The following is a 20,556-nucleotide window of genomic DNA, read 5'->3' as shown; positions in this document are numbered from 1 at the left end:
ACCCATCACTAATTAAAAGATCTGGCCCTGTAACCTACTGCTTCACAGAGGACCTCCACAGAGCTGCAGGGTCCTCCTTCTCTAGAAAGAGAATTGGTAAAGAAATGCTGTACTTCCACCTTTCTTTGGCTTCACCCATGCATTTGCCAGAGTGAGGAGCACTTTTGTTAATGGGGATTCCAGGAGTGCATTTCTCTGTGCTGCAGTGCTAACCAGGCAGCTGTGTCCACCCTGCCATGCCCCTGGATGGGGGGAAATGGGGCAGCAAATGGGAAGATGTGAACTGACATTTTCTCTCTAGCATTGAAATCACCTCTCAAAATGTTGTGAAGTGCTGTTCTGGCTGGTATTTGGAGAACGTTGTAAACTGGCTATGTTACGTTCAGGGCTGGCCTTATTTGATGAACAAGCGATGTGTACTTCATCTCAGGGCAACTGACTGGCATACAGTATCCTGAGGCAGAAAAATACAGAGCTGCTGTGGCATCAGTTATGGGACAGGACTTTGGACCCTTTTCCTTCCTGCAGGATTAAAAAACAGGGCTTTATTATTTCAGCATAAATCCCATGCACTTGTTGCTTCAAGATAAGCACCTTTCATAGTGAGAAGAGACCATTACCAAAGATGCATTCAAATACTGGTGTGAATGATGCTTACAAAGAAAGCTGGAAAGAAATTTTACCAGATACTGATAACTTTCACTATTCATTGACTTGTCACTCCTGCAGGAGTTTGACCTTGTCATACAAGTTAATTTTTAAATCTTTAATGCTTCAAAAGCAAGAGTGACCCAGTTTGTTGTACTTCTGACTCAACTGCACTGAGAATTTCCGTAAGAGCCACGTGGATTGGTCTAAAGAGCCTTCAAGCTATTAAGTGTATTTGTAAGCTGCTCTTCTGCAGGCACTGCAAAATAATAATAGTTCAAAAAGAGAACCATATAATGTTGTGATATACTTTAAAAGGTGCTTTGATAACAAAGATTTTCTACTTTATGGCTGTTGGTAGAGCACTTACAGTCAGAGGATCAACTTTAAAGTAAGTTTTAAGATAACTTTCGATTTACAGGTAAAGTGTATCATAGAATCATAGAATGATTTGGGTTGGAAAGGACCCCAAGATCACCAAGTTCCAACCCCCATGCCATGGGTAGGGATGCTTCACACTGGACCATGTCACCCAAGGTTCTGTCTAACCTGACTTTGAATACTGCCAGGGATGGAGCATTTACCACTTCTTTGGGCAACCTGTTCCAATGCTTCACACCCATTTTAGTATTGAAGCGAGGATTGCTCCATCCCTGTCTCCTGCTCTGTTCCCACTGCCAGTTGCTCACCGTAATGAAACAGCAGGAATATTTGTTCTTCTACAAAGGCAGACCTTCAATGGACTAGTTTTTATGTAATTTGTTTGTGAAATCCCTCACCATGGATCAGCAGAAGTTCTGATGGTGTATGGCATTCAGCTCTGGGGCCTCCAGCATAAGAAAGACATGGACCCGTTGGAGTGAGTCCAGAGGAAACCACAAAGATGACCAGAGGGCTGGAGCATCTCTCATATGGAGACAGGCTGGGAGAGTTGAGCTTGTTCAGCCTGGAGAGGAGAAGGGTCTGGGGAGACCTTAGAGCAGCTAAAGACAGCTACAATAAATCTGGAGAGGGACTTTTTACAAGAACAGGTAGTGATAGTGGCACTGTCCTGTGTGAGACCCTGGGTCAAGCCCCTTGCGATGGGACTGAAAAGTGAAATCAGATTTGCTGGATTTGATGCATTTTTTGCTGTCACCTATTCTAACTTTCCTGCTCTGGGTCTGACCAGATGAGCCATTCTGAAACACAGAACACTCTCCTGGGGACCTTTTAGTCATTGAAAATATATTCCCATGAAAAAATTAAATTGACACACTGGAATTTTGCCATCTAGACAATTTAGAGATTTAAGCAATCTCTACCCAGCTTAGGAATCCTGCCTGCAACTGTGACATTCACACATGCCAGCCCATTTAAATCAACTGACATTCCATCTCCATCTTACCACAGTTTGGAAGGGCAGTGCCATGTGCCCACCAAACACAGAACAGTGGCAGAGACTGCTGTTCTCTCAGCAGGAAGCCAACTTCCCCTGAAACTCCTGCTCTGGGTGGACAGCTTTAATGGAGAAAGGAGGAACAGGAGCTATGGGTGAAGTTGCCTCATGTCAAATCACTGATTCCTTACTGGTTTGTTAAGGCTGATCAGGAGGTCTCATGACTGGAGTAATAGGGAAGTTCAGAAAGGACAGTTGAAATTCCCACATTTACTTTTAGTTGCTCAAGCTGAGGCAAGCCACTGCAAGGAGAGCAGGCAAATTCTGAGTACCACCAAGAAGCTTTAAGTGCATGAAGAGCTTCACTAACTGCACATTTAAGTAAAGAGTATTTTACTCTTCCATTAAAGAAGTACTTTACTTTCTGTCCATATCTGGGACAACGTTTGAACCCTCAGGAGGTATTTACTTCAAGTCTGTTCTTTTAGGGGCCAGCTGTGCTCCAGAGCATCCTGGGGAAGGTGGGTCTTGTGGCTTGCCTTGTGGCTAACAAAACAGAAACTAGGGTGGCTTTGGCAGTATTGATAGGCAAACTCACTGGCAATGTGTCGTCAGTGTAAAATTAGAAGAGTACAAAACCCTAATGACTAAGAATGCCTTCAGCCACTAGATGGTGTATAGATTCTGCCATTTAAAGGGTCTTGGTTGTTGAAAGAAAAGATATCATGAGCTGTTGAAGAGCTCAGATCTAATTATAACTCTCTTTGGCCCTCTTGGCATAACCCAGATCAAACTCAGTTAAATGAGCTGTTGGCAGACACTGCCAAACAGCTATCTAATCTCTCCTTTTAGCATGCTAGCCAGAGCCTAAATTACAGAACCCCCTATTAAAATCCAGATTTCTCCACTTCTTTAATCATTAGGCTACAGAGATAAGCTTTGCTTGTTCTCCCTCTCCTCAGCCAAACAATATTTCACATTTTGGCTGCAAAAATGAGCAATTTTGCATAAGGGACAGTAAGAACTCCAGGGTAACACAACTTCCTCACCTTTCTTTAATCTTACTTTCAATCCAGAACAAAATTACTCCTTTTTTTTGACAGAATAAATGAAGGCATCTTGTCTCTGAAGAGGACTATAAGGTGGAGGTGCTTCTCTACACTCTTTAGTTAAGTTGGTCCAAGGGAGGAGGAAAGGCTATAACAAGAGCTAAGATGAACACTGTAGCTGAGGTTGCTCTGAACTCAGAAAATGCTGTATGTTTTATTTAATCTAACCTACTGGTTTTATAGATTCAACAATGACAGGCTGCTCAAAGCACTATCCGTCAACCCCATGACCATTGCTCTATAGGGGACAGTGATCCAAGAATCAGTCTTATTTGTGCCAGCAGAAGCCCCAGGTGGTCAGAAGCACATGTAACAGAATAAAGAGGACTCACAATGGCTATTATTAGGTATCTGATCCAAACACTAGGCATCCTGGCTCAGCTATCCATTTGCAGGCCATAGAGCCACTCTTAGGGTAAGTTCTCAATTACAGCTATCTATATTTGTTTCTCAGTAGGGGTCAAACTCTTCCATTTGCTGGTGGACATTGCTCAGTGAGTTTACGAACAGATTCTTAAAACACTGCTGTACTTCCCTTCTTATTGTGAGATGTGTCAATCACTTTTGGTCCAAGTGTCCATCAGGGTTGAGCTTGCTGCTGTCTCATTGCTGTACATGACAGCAGAGTGGTCAGGCTGGCGAGCAGTAACAGCTTAGGGCTCGGCCAAGATCCACTTCCCATGCACACACACATGCAGCCTCGACAAAATGCCTGCCAAGCCGTATGGGCAGGTTGCCCTGCAGCAACCTCCAGCCTGGGCAGCTGTGCACCTCAGCAGTGACCTCAGCGCTCCTCTGAAGTATTTTGGGCACTCCAAACAGGCCTCTTGTCTTCATACCATCATAAAATGGTTTGGGTTCGGAGGGACTTTACAGCTCACCCACTTCCAGCCCCCTGCCACAGGCAGGGACACCTTCCGCTAGGCCAGGTTGCTCCAAGCCCCGTCCAACCTGGCCTTGAGCACTGCCAGGGATGGGGCAGCCACAGCCTCTCTGGGCAGCTATAACCCCCGGTGAGGAACTCCTCCGGCAGAGGCGGCAGGGCTGTGCGGACACAGCCGCTCCCCAGGCCCCGCCGGTGCCCGAGCTACCGCCGTAACGGCACCGAGCGGCCGAGCACCGCCCGTCCCGGCCCAGCCTCCCCCGGCCCGCCGCCGGTGCTGAGGGGACACACACACAGCGCCCCCTGGCGGCGGCGCTCCCTCACGCACACCCCCCTCCTCGCCCGGGGATTGGTGGAGGGGGATCACGCTCTCTCGCGAGATCTCGCCGCGCGCTGCCGCTCCCAGCAGAGAGGGGGGGTGTTGTGCGGGGGACGCGGCGTCGAGACGTGACGTACGCGTCGTGGCAGTACCGGTCGCTTCTCGCTGAGGTGGTGGTTAACGGTCGGTGAGGCGAGCGGGAGGGAGGAGCGGGCGGCGAGCAGGGCGGCTGCCTCCCTGTCCCCTTTCCCGGTGCGGTCCGGTCCGGCCGGGCCCCGCAGAGCGATGATGGCCTTGGCGGGAGAGCTGGAGTCCTCGCTGGAGCTGAGCCTGACGGGCAGCGGCGCGCTCCCCGGCGGGCTGCCCCCCGCGCGCTCCCGCATCTTCAAGATCATCGTCATCGGGGACTCCAACGTGGGGAAGACGTGCCTGACATACCGCTTCTGCGCCGGCCGCTTCCCGCAGCGCACCGAGGCCACCATCGGCGTGGACTTCCGCGAGAGGGCTGTCACCATCGACGGCGAGCGCATCAAGGTACCAGACGTGCTAGGGCCGGTGAGGCTGCAGCTGACTTGAGAACTGGGTATGCCAGGTGCCATTGCCACCATGCTGCTCGCCGGTGTGGTGCTGTTGCACGGGAGGGCTCGTAGGTTCTCCTGTCATGCTTCCATGCACCAAAAATTGAGTGCTGTTCTGTTGAATAGCTGTACCAGCTGTGAAATTTCGCTTAAAACTGTTTTGCCTTGCTCTATTGGAAATGTTATTAATAACGCAGGTTTCTAAAATTCCTACCATAGGCCAAGCTTTTGTGCAGCTTTTAGCAGGTGTTAATCGATAACTTTTCCTTAAAATGGTCTTCGGGTTGATTGCATATCTGGTAGTAATTTAGCATTGGCTGGGCCTGGTATAGCAGCTTGTTGCCTCCCAGAAATTCTGCTTCTCTGTTTATCAAGGATCACACCTACTTGGCTTACAAGTCCACAAAGCTATGCAGATACCACTGTAAAAAGCATTCTGTTTTTCAAATGTCCCATTAAGAAACTGCTCCTTGTTCAGGAGTGAACTGCTGCTGGTCTGATAGAAGGTGTCCCTGCCGGTGGCAGGAGATTGGATGATCTTTAAGGTCCCTTCCAACCCAAACCATTCTGTGATCAATGGTAGCAACGTGTTCCAGCTTTTAATTAATTAAAGAATTTATTTATTTATTTATTTATTTTAGGATTCTGTTAATATTGCTGCATGTTTAGGCAAGTGTGGTGCAGAACTGGACCATGACAGGTTGGACACCTAGCTCACATCTGACTCCTGGTTTTCACTGTGATTATAGGTTTAGCTAAAGCTTCATCTTAAAAAAATAAATTTAATGAAAAATCAGATAGGAGGAAGAAATGGTATTTTGCCTTCTTTGCACTGTAAAAGCCCAGTAGATACATAAATGTTAGTGGTGATCCTTGCAACATTTGCAAATTAGACTACCAGCTGCTTACAAATGCAGTTTGCTTATTAGGAGTAACATGATTTTGAACACAATCCCCTTCTACTCCAGTTTTGCAGTGTGTTTCTATGAGCAAAGTTTTAATAACATGTAGAAAAAGGGAGTAACAGTAGTCTTGGAATTGTACTTTTATTGAATGTATTTATGATTGTCATCATCAAGTTTTGCAATTATAATTTACAGTCATATAGCTGGAGGCTGTGATTTTTCCTTGTTTACTTATAAATCAATAAGTTGCAGGGGGCATGTAAGTCCGTTTGCTTTCCTTTCTCTTGTGCTTGCTTTTTTTAGCTCGCATCCTTCTTTTTAACTAAAAGAAAAAAAATGAGTAAGAGTCTTTGTTAATCTTTTTCTTTATAAAATCACTGAAAAGCACTTCTTTGGCTGATGACTGAGATTCTGTACTCCCTAATCCGCTGGTGTCCATGATGGAGGAGAGAACCTCCTGAGGAATGTCTTCTTGTCAAGCACCATCTTATTGACTGGCATTTTCACTACCTCTGGATTATGCTTGACCTTTGTTGGAGGGAAGTGAAGAAAAATATAGCTTAATCCACAGTTCTGAAATGCTTCACAAAGGTTATTGTGCCATTTTGTTACATATGTTGTGGTAGGTTGTTTTGCTGTGTTCTTGAAAATATTACCTGATGAATATACCTGTTCTACTTGAGGGAGGCAGAAAACTGAAGGAGGCTCTTGACCCACATTGTTTTTGCAGGAAGTTCTGTTTCAGCTTTAAAAGGAATAAACTTTGTTGTTATGACCAGGCCTCCAGCTCTTAGGGGATGCTGTATGTGGTCAAGTATGCACCAGTTTGGGTTGGGGTTTTTTGTCACCTCTCATGCATCTTCACCTTTCTTGGTTGTAGCAGTGAGCTCCAGCAATGCCTGTTGAACCAGGAGAGAGACAAGCTCAGATGAACCAAATTACTGCCTGCTCTTCCTGTGCCCTGAAGGGAATTTTTCCTCTTGCTCTGAAGGAGGTTATATAGTGTCTTCTCTCTCTCTCTTCTCCCTTCCCCAGCCAGCTGGATGGTCATTCTTGTGCTGCTACAGTACTGAGCATTTCCTTTGCAGCTGGAAAATGCTGTGTCACTAGCAAGAACACAAGCACAATTCTTCTTGCTGGGGGTCTCCCACACAGGAATTATGTAGAAATCCAAGATACAGGGATTAGTGTATTCCTCTGTACATTGTACAGTAGGCTGACAGCTTCAGACAAAACACTGATGGCTGAATGTGCTAAATAAATTAAACTTTTCAACAATTTTTTTCACTCTAAATTTTCTTCTTCCTGAATTGATCTCGGCATTGAAAATTGAAGAAAACAACAATGTCACTCTTTACTGACCTACATTAACAGAGCAAAGGATGCGGATGAGTTTCAAAGAAGGAAGTCCAAACATCATGTCCTATACCTTTGAGCTCTTCAAGTTTTTTTTCCCCACATCCTGTAAAAAGGAGACATAGTTTACCATTTGTCTTTTATTAAAGGCCAGTTATGTTTTTACCAGCACGTTATAAATATGTGTGCTAAGGGAGTCCTTGTTTAGAAAACAGCCTTTCTGGACCCATAAAAACGTGTCAGAAGGTGGGAGGTGCTAGCTGAGTCTATATATTTAAGTACCATTTGTCTTTCTGAGGGAGTGTGACAAAGTGAGTCTGTCCACAGTTTTATTAGCAGAATTATGCTGTTAAAACAAATTTTCAAATCGCACATTTTAAAGGGTGTTATAAAAAATGAGCTCCCTTGAAAATGGATGGTACTGAACTAATGAAACAGTAATCTTAATTCATCAGTGCACCTCTGTTAATGTAGACCTTTTCACTGCTATTTTTCAGTAAAGCGAATATTTGGGGAGGGGCACAGGAATGGAATGGTCTCCTCAAGTTCACATGGTAAGAGGAGAGAAAAAAAAACCTATAAAGTGTGAAATGTCAGTGTTGGGAAAGGGTTTGCCTCTCAGTGCAAATGACTATGTGCCAAGAATATTAGCGTCTTGTATTTCAGATAATGCCCTTCAAGCTTGAAAGCTGCATGTAATAAAATTCAGGAGAAACTGTAGCTTAAGCTTAACTTGGAAGAGAGGTAAACCTTTAATTTATTTTCCCCTTCTCTGCTTAAGGCTGGCAATACACTTGCAGATCTGTGCTTGACTGAAAGATGACTGATTTCTGCTCTATCAGGTAGGGAGGGAAGTGTAAGCTCACAGCTGCCTGTGAAAATGAGCTCCCTTTTCAAATTAATTTGATATAGTGTTTTCCAAGATTATTTAAGTAATTCCTTAACATTATGTTGTCTGAACATGACGATTATTGCTGCTTTCTTCTCTAATTGGTCAAATTCCAAATTAACTAAAATTTTATGTGAGTCCCCTGACTTTAATGTTTTATAAGTGCATAGAAGTATCTCTCATGTGGGTAGGTGAATAGATCTTACCTAAACTTAGGTGCCTATGTTCAGTCTGATTGTCTTGACTCTTAACAGACCATGGAGATGCAATCAATTGTGTTTAGAGTGTAATTGGCAAAAAGCTGGTAGGTATTTGCTCTAAAATGAGAAGGATTGCAACTGACTACCATTTTCTGTGATCAGAGGCTGGGGTGACATGCCTTGCTTTTCTCAATAATGTTAATGATGCTTTTAGAAGCAACACATGGATCTGTGTAAGTCTGTGGATCAGAAGCTGCAGATAACTGAACTAGATGACAGAAGCCAAACTATTCTGATGTTCTTGTGTAAATTCTCAGTTCTTCTGATGAAACCAGTAACTGTCACTTCCACCTGCTTCAGCCTGAGTTGTTCTCTGGGGTGGGTAACCAGGGTTGAACATAATACTGCAGAAAAAGTCACACCATCTTGAAACATCACTTACTCTTTTACCTTCACTGTATCACACTAGTGATTCATAACGTCCCGTGATTGACTCATGTATCTGGATCATCATCCATTTTAATAATTTCCAAACTGATGAATCCTGCACTTATAGGAAAAGTCTTTATTATTAATCACTGTTATGAAGACTTTGCATCAGTTTCTGTTCAGTTTCAACTTATTTCTGTTGTTCCAGCTTTCAAAAAATGTATGGAGTACTATAATCTTTGTCTTTATCAGTGATGCATCTTCTTGCCATCAGCATTGTTTTCCCTGGCACTTGATTCCCTTGTTTTGAATATCAACATCACTGTTAAAACTGGTGGTTTCAAGACACTTTCAATTTCTAAGTTTTACTGAAACATTTGGATCAAAGGAATACAGAACTGCGGTAATGGGAGCACAGTTTCATCAAGGGGAGATACCAGCTGTACCTTTCATGAGAGTAGATTGAATTTTAATTTTACCTTCATTGTTTACAGAACATTTAATACTCCTTGAATTCTTAGTTTCAAGAAAAACTCTCATTCCCAGGGAGAAAACATTTCTTTCTGACATTCTCTGCTCAAAAGTTTAAAAGATGAAGTGCTGATCAAGTGCCTCAGCAATCAGGGATTAGCTGTACAGGAGACAGGAAGCTAGGATTCAGCTTTGACCCAAGAAATTAAATGTTGTCTCAGGGTTAACACCATCACTAAGGTGTGCATGATAGAGCTCCACACTAGTTTATTTCTTATGGTGTACAGTTAATCTTGCCATGCAGGTGAACTGGTCTGACTGCTGTATATTGCAGTCCCACGTCTCCTGGACAACAAGGTTGTTAGAACACCACTGTGTCCAATTAGTGCACAATACTGGAGCGTACTCTGTGCATCTTTGGACTCTCAGCTTCCATTATACTAGGATGTGTGATGCATTTAAAATCTTTATTAGCTGTTACTTATGTCTGCTTGTGTTTCAAGGCTTGTTTTGTTTTAATCTGGACCTAAGAAATTTGAAAACATTTTAGTTCTTCTGTTTTTCTGTCCATTACACTTGACTAGGCTTCAGACAAATATGTCAAGTCTATTTCTGATAGAATGATGTGAACGTGGAAACAGTAGTAGCATGTTAAGATAACAGGAGGTTTATGCTTCTCCCCACTTGTTTTGAATTCTTTGATAGTGCAAACCACAGTATGTACTGTGGTTTACTAAGCATTAAGTTAGAGATTCTTAACAGGAGGGTACGATTCTAGTGGGTACACTGCAGAGAGAGATTGCTTTGTTCTGTTGGTGCTGGTGTTATACATGCATGGTTTGATTTCTTCCTACTTTTATACAGTACTACAGTAGGCAGTTAACTTCATGCTTAAAGCAAAACTTTGGGGAAGATGACGTTATTTTGGCAATTAAAGAAATAATGTCATCTGAGAGTTGTGCTGTGAAATACCTGTTGTTTTTTCTCAAATAAATGTGCTATTGTGAAGACCTCAAGTTTTGCTTTTGTAAAAATCTTACAGACTGCTCCAGTAAACTTTAAGAAATTCTTGTTTGGGATCAGATTTCATCAGCATTTCCTCTTGGCTTCAATTGTGAGCAGCTTTGAAAGCAGAAGTTTCTGAAATTGTGTTAAAGCAACAGTTTTCTTTGGCACAAACCTCTAAGTATGATTAATTCTGAAGAGTGGATTTCTGTGATCATGTGACTCCCCTAGCTACAGGTGATTTGGGTCTCCAACATGAGTAATAAAATGTCTTTTTTCTCTCCTTGTCTTTCCCTTTTCAGATCCAGCTGTGGGATACAGCGGGCCAGGAACGCTTCAGAAAGAGCATGGTGCAGCATTATTACAGGAATGTACATGCTGTTGTGTTTGTGTATGATATGACAAACATTGCCAGTTTTCACAGTCTGCCGTCATGGATAGAAGAATGCAAACAACACCTTCTTGCCAACGATATACCACGGATTCTTGTTGGAAACAAATGTGACCTGAGAAGTGCTATTCAGGTACCTACGGACTTGGCCCAGAAGTTTGCCGATACTCACAGTATGCCGTTATTTGAAACCTCTGCCAAAAACCCCAATGACAATGACCATGTGGAGGCCATATTTATGACACTGGCTCACAAGCTTAAAAGCCACAAGCCGTTAATGCTTAGTCAACCCCCAGATCGTGATGAAATACATATAAAGCCTGAACCAAAACCTGCTATGACGTGCTGGTGTTAAATTGTACAGCTGTTAGCTGTCACCTTGTCTAGTTTGCAAATGCTTCAAAATTATGATCTTGGCAAAGTTCTAGGTTTTGGTAGCAATTACAGCAAATCTCTTTGGCACTTTAATGTGGGGTTTTTTTTAATTTCCTGGTGTAGTTGTGCCCATCTCATGTTTTTGCACTTTGTAATTGTACTTTCAGAATTACTGAAGTTTCACTATAGCTATACGGGAAAGTAAACTTGCAAGTGAAGTTTTGACAAAGCAATTCTACTTGAGCTCTTGCTGCCTGAGATTGTTTTCATCACTTGTGGTAAGGTTATAAATAGTAAGCCAGTTTACTAATACTTTTGGTTGCTACTTGCATTTGAATATTGTAGGAGAAAAGTGTTTTGTGACAGCCAGACAGCTTGATTTTTGTGTCAGAGAGGGGGAGGGTTTTGGCATATGGAGGAATATTTGGTTGGTGACTGCTAGCAAATTGCTAAGCAAGTACCTTTTGTTTTAAAAATAAACCCCAGGACTGTCAGGTGAAGTTTTGGCTGTCAGTGTAGGAGCAAACTGCTAGCTCTTTGTCATTCCACTGTAAACTTTATCTGTTTCCTCATGCAATGGTAAGAGAATTGACAAACTTAGCCCTACCTCTGTATACTTAAAACTTCCTTTTTTTTTCATGATTAGCATGTAAAACTAAACTATGCATTCCTTCTTATGGAAAGTACTGTAGCACAGGATTTAGGGTAAACTTGGGACTACAACTTCCCTGACCTTACTAAAACTTCAGTGAGGATTTATTTCTAAAGATGCTGTATTTGAGTTGAGTCCCAGGGTAAGTAAAAACACTTGGTAAAAGATTAACTGAAGCTGGCAAAAGTGTGCTGGTTTTCAAGGATAGGGATTTTGGAGGGTTTTGATGATGGTGAATGCTTCTCAGATACCTTGAAAAGGGTTTTTACAACCAATCTGATTGATAACCTATTTTAGGGATGGAAATGTTTAGGACAGAATGTTAGGAATATGAGTCTTTCTTAAAATACTTCTGAATGCAAGATAAATTAGATCTTGAAATATGGAGAAAACCTGCCAAATACATTATCTGTTACAGATTTTTGAGCTAAAAGCTGTTTGTGTAATATCATGGCTGAATGCAGGGTATCTGTGGCATTACTATTGTGAGTTGGTAATATGTTGGGTCAGATGAGGGAAGTTGCTTCTCTAGAACCACCTTCTTCTGTGTTCTCATAACTGTAGATGTTTTATATTCAGAAGGTCAAGTTTCATAACAAAAATGGTGCTAGATTGCCCATAATTAGGTAAGGTGAAATGTAAGCCATAGAGTGCAGTCTATGACTTCATTCCTGTGCCATGCCAGACAGTGTTTTCTGGCTTAGTTTTTGAAGGAATTGAAATAAAGATTTTTGTGTGCAGTGCTGACAGGGAACTAAGTGGAAGGGCCAGTTCAGAAGCTGCCACCCTTGTGATCACATTAGAAGCAAATCACTGAAACAAGATAACTAATACTATTTAAACTATTACAGTTAATAATATGTAATTCTGTTGCACGTTATACTGAAGGAAGAAAAATGCATTGACTTTTTTTCTAGATCTAAAGCATTCAGCTTGGTCTCATATGGTTAAAATACAAAGCTGCTATAACCATGACAGTAATTTTGTTTAGGACACATTTGTAAAAGGGAATTTTTGTATTCACTCTGAACCTTATATGACTAGAATTTGGTTTACAGTCCTTTCAGAAACAATCAGCTTTTTAACACTAGTGTCCTTAATGATTTTTTAAGAAAAGGATTAATCTTAAATTCATGTGTATACCGTTGTAAATAAATATGGTTTACAGTCCTCTTGGACAGTTTGTTTTTCACTCATGTCCTTAATCTTTTTTCTCGAAAGGATCCATCTTAACTGTTTGTATAGTATGTCAGCAAACATTCTTTCTTTCTTTCTTTTTTTTTTAATTAAAAATAACAGAATGAAGAATTCCAAAGTCAGTCAGGTTGGGGGTTGAGGTAAGAAAATGGTGCAATGTTAAATTTGATATCAAACATCTGCAAATCTGTTAACCTTTGAGTTATTCACAACCTGTAAATAAGGGCCCTCATGTCATTAGACTTGTGTGGAAGCAGTGTTTAAGTATGTGATTTTGTCTTCAGCACAAAGCATGTTTTAATGGTTCTGCCATAAGGGTAATGTGGTCAGTAATGCAGGATTCAGTATGCTTCCTGGCTTTCAGTGGTAATGTGCTGCCCACAACATTGATGTCAAAAGTACTGAATACTTTGTCTCTGTATTTTCACTTTACCAGATTGTAAAGTTGGTCATTTTCTATGTGTTGAGGGGGAGGGCAAGACATAATCCCAGAAACCTAATAAACTGGCTTTGCCACAAACTGTTCTTACTTGTTCTCAGTAATTATCCTAGGAATGATGATATAATTTCTTATGGTAAAATCCATTAAAATAAGGGAGAAAAAGACTTTCTGTTTGTGTGGGTGACAGTTGTGTAGAAGACTGTCATAATACTTGGACTACTGTCAGTGCTCTCTTGCCATGGCTCTGAGTTGGTTTGAAGCATCTGAAGCATTTACCTGATAATTCAGAGGCATGCTTGGGTTTTATTTCAGGTCCCCAAAAAAATGGGAAGTGATGCAACAGCTATAAAACTAGGAATTACTGACTGTTGGAGGTATGTAAAGACCCTAAACGAGTTTTCTCCATTACTCTTCTCTTAGTCTCACCTCATGTTCAGAAATAAGAGCTCTTAATTTCACGTATGGGTGGGACTTCTTCCTTATCTTTAAAGTCTTGCTGGTTTCCATCCGTGTACACATGCACATAGGGAGCAAGGCTTCAGTTCCAGTTAAACTGGCTTTTTGGTAAATGTCATAGCCCTTTCCCCACAAAGGAGCTCTCGGATAGTTTGTGTTTATACTGTTTTATTACTGTCCTATTTATTCTCCTGTTCTAGTTCCTCACTTAATGTTGTATTAACAAAAAGGTAGAACATGTTGTAGAGATGGCTTGCCTCTTTAAACAAGATTGCTCACACAGGCTGTGAATTCTATTGAACAACTAAAAGAGTTTGCCTATTGAATGTGCGTTTGCACTCTGGGAGTAACCAGGAGCAGCCTCAGTAGACTAGCAACAGTGCAATGAAGTTGTGAGCCCTTGTGCTAGGCTGACATGACCTGTTTCACCAGACTGCTTAGGAAGGAAGGAGTATGCAGTTCGGGAAGGCAAGAGGCAAACATACAGACTCCATATGTGTCCTAGTATTCATGCAAATACTTGCTGCACATTAGGGTTTTCTTGGGTTTTGTGGGGATTTATGTCTCATGTCTTCCTCGTGATGCTATAGTTAAGCAGCATCAAAATGCATGGTTGGTTTTTTTTGCATATGTTGTGATCTGAAAGCAAAAATTGCTGATCCAATATGGTCTAACATACATAGCTAGTGAAGAAGATGAAATTGCTCCACCATTTATAAACCAGTAATTTTAAAAGACAGATTTCTGGGTGTAGTGAAAATAGATAAGGCCACCTGGTGAAAGTAGTATCTTTCAACTTATTTCATCTCTAAAATATGGCTTAATGATCTGAAACTCAGTTAAACTCTGATGGAAGGGAATAAAGTTAGGAGTTCATACAAGAAGGAGGTTAGAGGCAGCCCTGCTTTCTCCACCTCCTCCCTCTCTGACCTTCATCACTTTCACCTGTGACTCGTGGGGGTTTTCCCACCCAGAATCAGTAAAACTGAACAGCAGAAAGCATCACAACTGTTTTTCCTTCAAACACTGCAGTTTTGCATAACGACAGAACTGATCAGTGTAATGCTCACTCCTAGACCAACAATTGCTGGGTTTGTGCCTGTCTCCCATAGAATCATAGAATAGTTAGGATTGGAAAGGACCTCAAGATCATCGAGTTCCAACCCCCCTGCCATGGGCAGGGACACCTCACACTAAACCATGTCACCCAAGGCTTCATCCAACCTGGTCTTGAACACTGCCAGGGATGGAGCATTCACAGCCTCCCTGGGCAACCCATTCCAGTACCTCACCACCCTAACAGTCAAGAACTTCCTCCTTACACCCAATCTAAAGTTCCCCTGTTTGAGTTTCAACCCATTACCCCTTGTCCTATCACTACAGTCCTGAATGAAGAGTACCTCCCCAGCATCCCTGTAGGCCCCCTTCAGATACTGGAAGCTGCTATGAGGTCTCCACGCAGCCTTCTCTTCTCCAGGCTGAACAGACCCAACTTTCTCAGCATGTCTTCATATGGGAGGTGCTTCAGTCCCCTGATCATCCTCATGTCCTCCTCTGGACTTGTTCCAACAGTTCCATGTCCTTTTGATGTTGAGGACACGAGAACTGCACAGAATACTCCAAGTGAGGTCTCACAAGAGCAGAGTAGAGGGGCAGGATCACCTCCTTTGACCTGCTGGTCACACTTCTTTTGATGCAGCCCAGGATACGGTTGCTTTCTGGGCTGTGAGTGCACACTGAAGCCAGCTCGTGTTCATTTTCTCATTGACCAACACCCCCAAGTCCTTCTCTGCAGGACTACCATGAATTTCCTTTTTGCCCAACCTGTAGCTGTGCCTGGGATTGGTCTGACCCAGGTGTAGGACCTTGCACTTGGCATGGTTAAGCCTCATGAGGTTGGCATCAGCCCACCTCACAAGTGTGTCAAGGTCCCTCTGAATGGCATTCCTTACCTCCAGTGTATCAACAGAACCACACAGCTTGGTGTCATTGGCAAACTTGCTGAGAGCACACTCAATTCTATTGTCCATATCAGCGACAAAGATATTAAACAAGACCGGTCCCAACACCGATCCCTGAGGGACACCACTCGTTACTGATCTCCAGCTGGACATTGAACCATTGACCACAACTCTTTGAGTGCGACCATCCAGCCAGTTCTTTATCCACCGAGTGGTCCACCTATCAAATTGATGACACTCCAATTTAGAGACAAGGATGTCATGTGGGACAGTGTCCAATGCTTTGTACAAGTCCAGGTAGATGACGTCAACTGCTCCACCCCTGTCCATCAGTTCTGTAGCCTTATCTTAGAAGGCCACCAAATTAGTCAGGCAGGATTTCCCCTTAGTGAATCCATGCTGGCTGTCACCAAGCACCTTGTTGTTTTTCATGTGCCCTAGCATGCCTTCCAAAAGAATCTGCTCCCTCATTTTGCCAGGCACAGAGGTGAGACTGACTGGTCTGTAATTCCCTGGATCATCCATTTTCCCCTTCTTGAAAATGTGGGTTACATTTCCCTTTTTCCAGTCATCAGGAGCTTCACCTGACTGCCATGAGTTTTCAAATATGATGGCCAGTGGCTTTGCAACTTCATTCGCCAGCTTCTTCAGGACCTGTGGATGGATGTCATCAGGTCCCATGGACTTGTGTACATTCAGGTTCTTAAGATGGTCTCGAACCAGATTCTCTCCTACAGTGGGCCTAGGGCCTTCATTCTCACAGTCCCTGCACCTGCCTTCCAAGACTTGGGTGGTGTGGTCAGAGCATTTGCCAGTGAAGACGGAGGCAAAGAAGCCATTCAGAACCTCAGCCTTCTCCAAACCCAGGGTAGCCAGTTCTCCTGAAATTTTCCAGAGGGGGCCTACATTGTCCTTAGTCTGTTTTTTAGCCGCTACATACCTATAAAATCCCTTCCTATTATCTTTAACATCCCTTGCCAAGTTTAACTCTAACTGGGCCTTAGCTTTCCTAACTTGGTCCCTAACTACCCTGACAACATCCCTGTATTCATCCCAGGCCACCTGTCCTTGTTTCCACCTTTTATAAGCCTCTTTTTTCCTGTGAATTTTTCTCAGCAGCTCCTTATCCATCCAAGGAGGTCTCCTGCCCCTCCTGCTGCACTTCCTTCTGGCCGGGATGCAGCACTCCTGAGCTTGTAGCAGGTGATCCTTGAATATTAACCAAGAGTCTTGGGCCCCCTTGCCCTCTAGGGCTATATCCCATGGAACCTTACTAAGCAGGTTCCTGAAGAGGCCAAAGTCTGCTCTCTTGAAGTCCAGGGCAGTGAGCTTATTTTTGATGATGTGCTGGGAGGGTAGCTCCTCTTTTACAACTGATTAGAGACTCTTGTTACCCAAGTCATCCTGTGTGACACGCAGTTGTCATCTTTAAATTGTAACCTTGCACTATCATTTTTCCTGACTGAACATCTGCCAACTTGCTGCTTTTATACATACATTGGAAATCATATTCCTTGTCCCCTCTCACTTCCACCTGAATATATAGTCCTAATGGTATTTTCTTTTTCTCTTCAGAGTCCTGTTTTCACAGAACCACCTTGCTTCCCAGATAAAAAGTAGGGCCACATACAATTTTAAAGTAGTAGTAATGTTACTTCTACAATGGCAGCCTAGTTTTCTATGCAAATCAACACAAAACCTACTTGTAATCTTCAAAGTTGTCGATAACATGAGAAATGGCCATTATTCTAGGACTCACAAAAAAACCACTGTTTTGAGTTTGAGGGTTTGGGGTTTTTTCTCATCTCTTGGCACTGGATGCCTGAAGGAGGCTTCTCATTCATGTGGATGAATGGCAGCATCAGTGAGAGCTGTGAAGCGACATTGAGAGGGAAAGAATTGCTGCTGGTTCCCAGTGACGTCCTGGGGCTCGCTGGGCTCTGTGCAGCCTCCCAGCTGCAAAACCAGTGTCGCAGAGGCTGACACCTATTGAAGCACTTGCTGAAGGCAGCTCCTTGTAGTTCAGGAAGATATTGCCAGAGCCCAAAGGAAGCCATGTAAAAGCTGCAAGCTATCCAGGGACACCTACTGGGGTGCATAATCCTGCTCTGTGTATTACCAGCCTTTGCTGAATCACCACCAGTTAACATGAATCTGGAATGGCAGAATACTTAGGTAATCGTTCAAAATGAATGAAAAGCAAATTTCCCAGCAATACCAATAAACATTTCAGAAACTCATCATCCTTGTCCTGTCCTGCTCTTCTCACCCCTGAAAAACAACCCAGAATGAATGTAATATGACCAAAGCCTGTGGGCAGAGGTACAGTGGTGATCACTGACCAGAAATACGGCTTGTTGGTGCAACTAAGAGTGAGAATGTCAAATATATAAGAGTCTCAGGGTAAGCAGGCTGATTAGTACAGACACTCTGACTTTATCTTAGTACCAGCAGAAGTGGTCTAGGATTGAGCTGTGCTCACCTCAGTGGAAAAGGCTGTTCTGTTCCTCTAGCTACAGCAGTGATAGCTGCTTCACCTGCCCTCAGCTTAGAAACCAACCAAGCAGACCGGTATCAACCATTCAAAAATAAGTAGCCTGCTCTCTCTTCCCCAAAATTAACTAAGATTGGCTTTGAAATAAATGGTCCATCTTAAAAAAGTTGAGGGGTCCTGTCTCCTTGCATCTTATTTTGAAACCTGTAGGGTGCACTTGGATCTCACAGTTTGGGTTTCTGTTAAGAGATGGAGTTTGAAAACAGATGATGCTGCTGTTGTTTCAAAATGTATAAGCTAAAACCCCACCAGAATCTTCAAGTAGTTACTTGCTCCTGGAGAATCAAGGAAAATCAACTATATTCAACAACACTGAAGAGTTTAAGGGGCTTCTCCTCTTATCTGCCCATCATAATCCATCTTTCTGTACAGTCAATTCGTATCAGATCTTGGTTTAAAACAAGGAACTCAATAGCACTGCAGCAGCCCTGCCTCTCTGAGACTAAAAGCAGTACATCGGATAGTCAGATCTTGGTTTGGGAGTGTTTTTCTTTCTACTAATACTAATATTTTGCAGTAGGAGGTATACAGAATGTCAAATAAAAGCATAAGCATTGTCTTTCTGGTCTTTCTGACAGCTTCTAAGTTCCTTCTTAAACAGACTTTGTGTTTCAGATGCTGCCAAAACCCTGAAAAACAGAAGTGTAGCATAGATACAGCCATAAACACACAAAATCACAGTAGCATGCAGCCCAGAGAGCCGGTGTGATTACAGCCTGTGTTCTTCATACACACATGTATGCACATACTCATGTGCATGCACATACACACACAGAGGTATTAAATAAAAAGCAGGAGATGGCTGGTGCGAATGTAAGCATATGAAAAGTAAGAGTCATAAGACCATGATCAGTACTTCCTTTTGTTTGTTTGGGCTTTTTTATTTCTGACTGTGTGCATTGCCTCTTTTAAAAGGTCACAGGCAGAAAAAGGGCTCTGTTGTGAGGCAATGTGGTAAACACCCTCTCAGTGAGTATTATTAGTTATTTACTTTTAAAAACATCACACTGTTCACGTGCTGTGTGGACTGTTTTCCTCTCCCTGAGTCTTGGTTGTTGCTTGGAGTGCAGACCCCTGGAGCTGGATGGGCTTTCCTTCAGCTCCCTTATTTCTCCAAGTCCCTGTGTAGCAGCAAGCTACCGTCAGGATGTTGGCAATGTGCAGGCTGCTGAATGTGTTTTAAGCCCTCATCTTCAGCCTTCATTGAGTGGAAAAAAAAGCCAAAGCTTAGTGCTACCAAATGAACCTGTCAGGGCTTAAGTTCAAATGAAGTTATGTTGTGTTTTATGCATCAGAGTTAAATTGGAAGTCCTAGGCTAGGGATGGTGGTACTGCTAGGATTTTCTGAAGGGTTAAAGAAAACCCTATGCATGTCTATTAAACAGAGTTTCTGCTAGCATGTGACTAAATGGGTCGTTGACTTCAAATAGTTGGTGGTAGAATAGGGGGATGTGTATTATATGCTGTACACACACTTAAAATGACCCTAAAATACATGCCACAGCTTTTCCATTCACTTCATATTTTTAACCCACACATAAATCAGAGGCAATGTAGGGTTCCTGGCTTCAGCAACTAACGATTCAGCTGCAGATTTACAAAACATTTGCTAATCAGAGGGGGTTTTCAAGTTCCTGAATGTGATTATTCATCCTCATCACTACCATGAAGTACTAACTTCAATACCGAGCTAATATCTGAGTCACTGTGATGCTGCTGTTAAAAGCACAGTGTTGGCAGCCCTTGTGATTGGTTTCTAAGGCTTGCCATAGTTGTGCTTTTCTCAAACTGCACCTGAAGCAAAATAATTCATTTCAAAAGTTTCAGCTTTCATGAAATAGGTATATTTCATTTTTATGCATGGTGATAGGTGATATATAAATATAAATATATGTTATATATAAAAATTACGAGAAGCAAATATGTATATGCATATATATGTGTTTATATTTGGGGCATCATAAGTGTGCATACTTTGGCATTGTAATGCAACACATTGCCAGGAGTAGGGGGTTTATGCAGAATTACAGCTTTTTGGTACAGCAGTGATGCTGTCCGGTGCTAGCATCTGCTTTAAAGCACCAGCTGTTCTGCTTTATGGGTGAAGGGCTGTTTGATGGAGCAGGCTTGGGTCTACCAGGATTGCTAGGCTGCCTGCAGAAAGCAGAACAAGACAAAGAAGTGACTAATATAAGAGATGGTTCTGGCAGAGAGGAACACCAGCCATAATCCTAAATCAGTGTCGTGGTTATTGGGTGAGGGGCAAGGTCTTAACAATATTTGCTTGTACTGTTTCAGTATAACCACTATATATACAGCAACTGATAATGATTTAAAAATGTGATGACTGTACTTCTG

The 20,556-nt window shown here is 42.6% G+C and overlaps 1 protein-coding gene across 2 annotated transcripts; it reads left to right on the top strand.

The window, feature by feature from the left end:
* Positions 1-4,457: 4,457 nt before the first annotated feature.
* On the top strand, positions 4,458-13,307 carry RAB33B (RAB33B, member RAS oncogene family). Of its 2 annotated transcripts, XM_031043097.2 has the most exons (3): positions 4,458-4,871; positions 10,473-10,694; positions 11,104-13,307. In XM_031043097.2, the coding sequence occupies exons 1-3, from the start codon at positions 4,623-4,625 to the stop codon at positions 11,110-11,112; spliced, it is 480 nt and encodes a 159-aa protein (XP_030898957.1). In that variant the 5' UTR covers positions 4,458-4,622; the 3' UTR covers positions 11,113-13,307. The 2 variants fall into 2 exon arrangements, with proteins under 2 accessions (XP_030898957.1, XP_005142425.1); XM_005142368.3 differs by having other exon boundaries at positions 10,473-13,307.
* Positions 13,308-20,556: the final 7,249 nt, after the last annotated feature.

The sequence above is a fragment of the Melopsittacus undulatus genome, chromosome 7 (genome assembly GCF_012275295.1).
Source record: "Melopsittacus undulatus isolate bMelUnd1 chromosome 7, bMelUnd1.mat.Z, whole genome shotgun sequence".
Lineage (NCBI taxonomy): Eukaryota > Metazoa > Chordata > Aves > Psittaciformes > Psittaculidae > Melopsittacus > Melopsittacus undulatus.
This window is presented reverse-complemented; position numbering and strand designations above follow the sequence as displayed.

Coding starts and splice junctions, on each gene's coding strand:
- RAB33B (XM_005142368.3), top strand. CDS start 4,623: ATGATGGCCTTGGCGGGAGAGCTGGAGTCCTCGCTGGAGCTGAGCCTG. Junction 4,872..10,472: donor TCGACGGCGAGCGCATCAAG/GTACCAGACGTG, acceptor TTCCCTTTTCAG/ATCCAGCTGTGGGATACAGC.